Genomic DNA, 8,215 nt, shown 5'->3' on the forward strand with positions numbered 1-8,215 from the left:
GTGCTATGAGTAACCCTGTTTGTAATTGAAATATTGGTATTATAACTTATAGCATCACAGTCACACATAAGCCACAACAATAAGACAAACGAACACACTGATGATGAAGCCTATAAGTTAAGGCTGCCTCTCTACCTCGTTTGTTCCCATCACCAGGTAGACTGCGTCTGTCCTTTCATGGAACGTGTATTTTTGCTGTCGATAGTGCTTGTTGTGTCTGCAGACTTTCCATAATAATGGAATGGATTTGGGGCCTCTTCAAGTGTAAGCCGTTTCAGGGAAGAGTGACAATATATGCTTCACCAGTATTAAAAAAAGAGGGTTCCAGTTTCTCCAGCAAACTACTAAATACAGTATCAAAATTTATGCACACATTTTGTTTTATGTGATACAGAAGTACTTTTTTATGATTCTGGAGTTTATTAAGGAAGCAGTAGTACAACATTTAAGGAGCTCTGGTGTCCGAGTGGCAAGAAGCTGTGCTGCAATCCCAAAGGCATGCGGTTTGAGGCCACCAGCTGCTCCACAGGAGGATGGGCAATCTCCTCCCCTGTGATTAACTGTCTCTGAAAACCCACCAGAGGGTCAGCTATGGGTCAGTTTCAACTCGATGGTACACAACAACAACAGTGTGATGGTTAGGATTAGGAACAACTCAAGATACAGTTCTTCAGTCAGCAGACTAGTTAAAAGAAATATCGAGTCAATGTTGTCCCAAATGTTTGACCTGCTGTATAAATCCTTGATTTCTAACACCACCAGCTCCTCCTTTGTTCACTTCCCCAGCTCCTCTATGTCTCTTGGGTTCCATGTTTTGCTGGAAGGTCTCCCAGAGGTTTGCTGGAAGGTCTCCCAAAAACTCAGACTCATCAGGGGAATGACTTACGTGACTATATGTATGCAGGACTGTTTTTCAGAGACTGGTTGCAGACCATCCATTGAAAACAAGTGTCCCAGGATAAAAGATACAGAAGTGCTTTTATGAACACAGAAGTTCAAATAACAGTAAGAAAAGGAATATGCAAAAAGGTGCACTTATTTTAAAAAGTCTGCTTTGATTTTTTTTCCTATTTATTTTTTTGTAAGGAGCTCTTCTCTAATAGGTAGACTTCTTTAAAGACTTGTTTGTTTCATCTATCACTACTTCCTCTTCGAGAAGTCAGCCCCTTTGCAAAGCCAGTCATTGTTTCTCATGCTGTACATGATATTATTTCTAAGGTAAGATTCCCATCCCTTCCCACACCGATATCCTAACTTAGCTCTTTCCCCTTAAAACTCCTATATTAAATAGATCTTTCTTTTATTCTAGAGATAATTTAGAATTTTTTTTCAGCGATTGTAGTAGCTTTTTTCTATAGCTCAGCACAATCTACAGCTCTTCTGTCTGCTGAGAATCTGTGTCCCTCCAGAGGCTGGTGGAAAGAAAGACTTGAAATTATCAGCCAGTAATTCTAGTGAAGTGTGTTCCTTCTTTTTTGCTGGTCATCTGTGAGGCGAAGAATTGGTCAATGTGTGACTGTTTTAGAAAGTGGAATATGAGTAAGAACCAATGGCACTGAAGAAGGAAGTTCAACCTTCACTGAAGCCATTGATGAAAAACGGGCTCCAGAATTTGATAGAATATTAGTTTAAATGCTTCAGCAAACAAATGCAGCCCTAGATGTGCACAAGGAGATATGGAAGAGTGATACCTGGAGAACTGACTAAGGCAAAACAAACAAACAAAATTCATTCATTGTTGCATCACTTCCTCCTTCCTCCTGCCCCCTGCCCCAGTCTATTTTGCTGTGTACCTCTTATTCTATCTGGACTGTTGTCATACAGATAAAGCTTAATCATATATTCCTTTTAAACAGTTCTTTCCTTCATCTATTTCAGTACAGTGTTCATTATTTATCCCCTTTTTTCTCAGTTTTCCTCCAAACCCCTTATCAGTCCTGTTTTATAACAGTGGTGTTATACAGTATTTATCCTTTTGTGACTGAGATATTTCACTCAGTATAATGTCCTTGATGGTCACCCATGTTGTGTAATATTTTGTGGGTTCCTTGTTTTTCAGTGCTGCACAGTATTTCGTTGTGTGAATATACCATAGTTTTTCTATCCATTCATTTGTTAATGGGCACTTGGGTTGCTTCTATCTCTTTGATATTGTGAATAACGCAGCAATAAACATAGATATGCTAGATTTGTTAGAGTGAAAGCTCTGGTTTCTTTAGGCTGGAATAATTGAAAAACTGACACCTTGAGTTGCAATCCTGAAGAATTTTATGGGCAGAATCTTGACTGGTACAGGAAACATCAAAAGAAGGTGGAAACTTCTGCCATTTCAGTTTTAATATTCTGGATTGCATTTCCACATATTCCTATTATTTCCAGTACAGTGTTGACTATATCCCTTTTGTCTTGTGTTGATTTTTTTTAAGTTCTTTTACCTCTTTATCTATAGTTTCAATACTTTCTCCCATCTTTTGTCGTTTCTTCCATGGACTAATGTTCTTCCACATGGATATAGTTCTTCTTGAGCCCTCTCTCTGGAGTATTCATTTTATTTATGGCTTAAATCTTTCTTCCATCATTTGCACCTTCTTCCATAGCTGTTCTTTAAATTCTAGATCAATATATTTCTTCAGGTTCACTGTATTTGGAGTATTCACTTTTTTATTACTTCAATTCTTTTTTCCATCATTTTTGCCTTCTTCAGTAGCTGTTCATATGAATCTACATCAATCTATTTCTCCTGCCTCATTATCTCTTATTACACAATTGGTCTGCAATATGCTGTGCTTTTTTTAGACGAAGGCTTATTTTGTTTTTTTCACAATGTTTAACGCTTCCTACTGCTTTCTTGACTTTATGTGAAGTTTTTCTTGATATGGGTTAGGCTGTTTCTATTTTATCTGTAACAGTACATCAACAGGGAAATGCCACGAATTCAAGCTGAATTCAGAAGAACACATGACATGAGGGAGACCATTGTTGATGTCGCATAGTTCTTGGCTGAAAGCAAAGAGTACTAGGAGATGTTTACTTGTGGCTATGCAAGGGCATTTGACAATGTGGATCTTAACAAATTATGAATACAATTTAGAGAAGAATGGGAATCCTAGAACACTTCATGTGCTCACACAAAATATATACGTAGACCAAGAAGCAGATATCAGAACAAAGGAAGACAGTTTGATTTAAAAATCAGGAAAGGTGTGCATCAGAGCTACAACCTTGCTCTATCATTATTTAGTCTTTGCTGAGCAAACAAATAATTCAAGAAGTTGCCCTATATGGAGAAGAATGCTTTTCTCTAACACCCAAGCAAGACATCAATTTTTCTTCTGTCATTCTTACTCATTGTCCAGCTCTGAGATGCATAGGAAGTTATTGAACTGACTATGGCTTGAATCAGGCACATGCTGGTCTTCAAACTGATATCGCTGCTTCTCAGTATTTTGAAAATGTTCCTGATTGCAGACTTTTCCAGTGCAATACATCTGATCTCCTGGCTTCTGGCACCAAGTGTGTTGATTGTGGATCCAAGTAAAAGGAATTTTTTGATAGGTTCAATCATATCTCCATCTGTTATGATGTTTTTTTATTGGTTCATCAGTGAGAATTTTTATGTTCTTGGTGTTGAGATGTAATCCATATTGAAGACTGTAGTCTTTGATCTTCTGCAACAAGTACTTCCAGTCCTCTTCTACTCACTTTCAATAAACAAGATTGTGTCATGTGTATAATGCAAGTTGATGATGAGTTTTCTCTGATCCCAGTGTCACATTCTTCTTCATAGAGCCCAACTTCAATGATTTGCTCAGCATACAGATTTAATAAGCTTGGAAAGAAGATACAACCCTGGCACTCCTGTCCTGATTTTAAACCATGTTATATTCCTTTGTTTCCATTCATGATCTATGTAGGCTTCACATGAGCACAATTAAGTGTTCTAGGATTCCCATTTTTATAAATGTTAGCCATAGTATGATATGATCCAAATAGTTAAATGCCCTTTTTTTATAGTCAATAAAATGTAAAGAGGCATTCCCAAGAAAAGTGACCCAACAAAATGTGGAAATTATCAAACACTATCATTACTATCACATGCAAGCAAACTTTTCCTGAAGATCATACAAAAACAGCTAGAACAGTATACTGACAGAGAGCGGTCAGAAGTTCAGGCTGCGTTTAGAAGAGGCTGTGGCATCAGGGATATCATTGCTGATGTCAGATGGATCCTAGCTGAAAGCAGATAATACCAGAAGCATGTCTGTATGCTTTATTGACTTTGCAAAGGCATTTGACTGTATGAATCAAGCCATGGTAGTCTCAGCTGCTTCCAGTACTTCTGAAAGTTGGACAGTGAAAAGGAAAGACCAAAGAAGAATCATTATCTTTGCATTGTTGTCTTGGTAAAGAGTGTTTAATATAATACTGCCTGCCGAAAGAAAAAAACAAATCTATGTTGGAGTAAGTGAAAGGATAGTGAAATTTGGTCTCACATGCATTGGGCATGTTAATGTTAACAGGAGGGGCTAATCCTTGGATATAGACAATATGCTGGGAAAAGTAGAGGGTCCATTTAAGAGAGCGCAACTCTCAAGGAGAAGATTGATACCACTTAAACAATGGGCTGGCACATAGCAGAGATTGTGAGGATGGTGCATGATAGGGCAAGGTTCATGTCTGTTGTTCCCAAGGTTGCTGCAAATCTTACCACAGAAACACATGCATATTTCAAATAGATTGTGCCCTGATTGGCTGTCCCTTTAAATTTGACTTGCAAATAGATTTTCTCTCACCTGCTTCTACTGATTTACTGGGCTTCAGTCAGTTTGCTTCCTGAAAGATTTATATAGCCTTGTAATTAATTCCTACAGAACAGCTCTCCCCTCTCCAGCAGGGACCTTGTGAACTGGAATGGACTCCAAGCAGTAGGTTTTATTTCATTTTCATCCGAAAGCATGCTTTACCTGAGCAGCAATGTCTATTCATCCATATTGCAGTAGTATCTTCCTAACGCCACAAAGCCATTCTCACATTTATCGGGAAGAATAAGCTAGCAAAAATAACTGAGAGCTTGTTAACAATAATCTGATTTTACTATGGAAAACATTAACATACACTGCAACATGAGATAGTCTATCTGTGAGTACCAGAATTTGATGGAACTGTCCTGTGTTCTCACCTGTTTCCATCTTTGATAGGTGACAGGCTTAACCACTTTTCTATCACTTTTGTTTACTGGGGAAAAATAAATGGATTTTTTTTTCTTCTCTGAAAAGTACACCATCTCAAGTAGGCTCTGACTTTCCCTTTATTTTACTATAATAAATTAAACAATATGATAGCTGGACCAAAGAACACCAAGCCATTGGAAAGAAATCATGCACTAATGTTTTAAAAACTTAATGCATGCAGAAATACTTTTAACATTTGTTACTGCAACACCTGGGAATTATGAAGATGTTTTGTGTAATATCTTGATATTTTGTTAGATACAGTTGTTTATAAGAAAGGTAATGAAAGGACTTGAGATATTTTAATACATTTTTGATATTGCAACATATGCCAGTTAAACACCACGGAGACACTTAAAGCTTCTAGTTTTCCTGTTTGTGTCAGAGTTAAGACTGTGCTGCATGGGATTTTTAGTAATTGAATTTTTTGGACTAGATCATAAGGCTTTTCTTCCCAGGCACCTCTGGGTGAACTCAAACTTCTTATGTTTTTTAAGCAGCCAACCAGTTAACCATTTGCACCATTCAGGGGCACAAATCAAGCATAATTATGTATAATATTCCAATTCACTAGAGAAAAACTGACATGGGTTTTATTTTTACAGCATTGTTGATTCAAAAAGCCAAACTAGGCCTACTACCATTGAGTGGAGCCCAGCTCATAATGACCCTTCACTGAGTTTCCAAGGGGGTAAATCTTTCTTTTGAGGTGTAACTGATATATTTAAATTGCTCACTTTTCAGTTAACACCCTGACACGTTGCACTACGCTGTTCAAGCTCCTTATTGTTGATTGGAAATAAAAAAAAGCAAAACTGGCATCGCACATACTTATGCCTGATTCACTTTACTCAGCTGACTCTCTCTCTCTCTCTCTCTCTCTCTCTCTCTATATATATATATATAATACACACACAAATATAATCATCGTAACAAACCTATGAGGCAGATGATCTTATTAGGCTTCATTTGATAAAAGAGCCATGGTGCCTTAGTCAATAGGAAGTTGCGCTGCCACATCAAACGTGCCTCCTCCCTGGTGTTTGGATCCACCAGCTGCTCAGAGAAAGATGGGCAACCTCGACCAGTGCGATGAGGCAGCTGCAGGGCAATGAGCTTTTTAGTTTTGACTTTTCACTTGATTAATGAGGAATCTGAGGTATGGAAGAAAGCAACTCCATTTTTCCTCACTTTTTCATCTCCAGAGTAATATATCATATGGTCATCCGACTGAAAATGCCCCATGCCAGTCCATCTCATCTCACCAATGCCTAGTATGTCAATATTTATGCATTCCATTTCTTCCTTAACAATATTTAATTTTCCTACATTCATGGTTCTCACATTCCATGTTCCCATCACCAGTGTCTGCTTACAACTGTTCCTCTTCCTTAGGCCATGTCAGTGTACATCAGAGAAATGGTGGTTCCGTGACGGAATGATATTGATGCTACTGTAACAATGATAATGGGTCTGTTTTCAACCATGGTAATAGCCGCCACTATCATATGACTTCTTGAGAGCAGTGGTGGTTCAGTGGTAGAATTTTCACCTCCCATGTAGAAGACCTGCTTTCAATTCCTGGCCCAGGACTCATGCACAGCGACCACCACTGGTTGGCCACTTGGGTGGTGGACCTATGCATGGTGCTATGAGGATGCTAACAGGTTCCACCAGAGTGCCCAGGCTAAGAGACACTAGGAGGAAAGGCCTGGCAATCTATTTCCAAATATTAATCAGTGAAAACCACATAAATCACAAGGTTGGATCTGTAGCAGCAGATCATGATGATCAAGAAGTGTTTCCTTTCTCTGTGGATGATGTGGACATAAGTTGGAGGCTGACTCAATGGCGATTCCCAATCTAACAGTTTAAAGTCTGAGAAGTGGTTCATTGCTGTCTCTAACACGCCCCTTTCCTGTTCTCAGGGACCTGATGCCGAGGACCCTGGAAGGGCAGATCACCATGGAGAAGACGCCCAGTTACTTCGTCACGCAGGACGCACCTGCGCGCATCTCGGCCATGTCCAAGGACACCAAGCTCATCGTGGTGGTGCGCGACCCGGTGACCCGAGCCATCTCGGACTACACGCAGACGCTGTCCAAGCGGCCGGACATCCCCACCTTCGAGAGCCTGACGTTCCGGAACCGCACGAGCGGCCTCATCGACACGTCCTGGAGCGCCATCCAGATCGGCCTGTACGCCAAGCACCTGGAGCACTGGCTGCTGCACTTCCCGCTGCGCCAGATGCTGTTCGTGAGCGGCGAGCGGCTCATCCGAGACCCGGCCGGCGAGCTGGGCCGCGTGCAGGACTTCCTGGGCCTCAAGAGGATCATCACCGACAAGCACTTCTACTTCAACAAGACCAAGGGCTTCCCCTGCCTCAAGAAGGCCGAAGGCAGCAGCAAACCGCACTGCCTGGGCAAGACCAAGGGCAGGACCCACCCCGAGATCGACCCGGACGTGGTGCGGAGACTGCGGGACTTCTACCGGCCCTTCAACCTCAAGTTCTACCAGATGACGGGCCATGACTTTGGCTGGGATGGATAACAATATAATTTAAAAAGAAAAAATATTGAAATATAATATATTTTTGTACCAATTGGTAGAAAAGAGGCGTTTTAATATTTGTGCTGACATTTGCTTCAGTATTTTTTTTTGTCTGATGAATGTTAAGGAATTGTTTTCACCTGTACTCCTATCTTCATGCATAACCAACACCAAACATTTCGGGGGAGGGAAACTTAACTCATTTAAATGATCTCAGTTCTCAGTGTTTATTTCCTCTATTGCACACATGGTTGTAAAGGATGAGGATCAATTGTCATTAAAAGTTTTGTAATATCGTCAAAAAAAAGAAAGACATGGAGAGGTTTGTAAGAATTATAGACCAAAAGAAAAAAAAAGTTTAAGAAATTTCTGAAAGTAAACACCTCTTTAAAAGTATCTTGATAAAATTGAAATCTGTCCATAGATGTTATCTC

The 8,215-nt window shown here is 39.8% G+C and overlaps 1 protein-coding gene across 1 annotated transcript; it reads left to right on the plus strand.

Annotated features, from left to right (window-relative positions):
* Positions 1-2,264: 2,264 nt before the first annotated feature.
* On the plus strand, positions 2,265-7,781 carry HS3ST3A1 (heparan sulfate (glucosamine) 3-O-sulfotransferase 3A1; the record flags this gene model as incomplete). Its single annotated transcript, XM_006901809.1, has 2 exons — positions 2,265-2,297; positions 7,162-7,781. Coding segments are annotated over 2 exons (653 nt in total), but the record flags the coding sequence as incomplete, so codon positions are not given.
* Between the last annotated feature and the right edge of the window lie 434 nt (positions 7,782-8,215).

Source organism: Elephantulus edwardii, unplaced genomic scaffold (assembly GCF_000299155.1).
Source record: "Elephantulus edwardii isolate Elephantulus edwardi_28Jun2011 unplaced genomic scaffold, EleEdw1.0 scaffold00346, whole genome shotgun sequence".
NCBI lineage: Eukaryota > Metazoa > Chordata > Mammalia > Macroscelidea > Macroscelididae > Elephantulus > Elephantulus edwardii.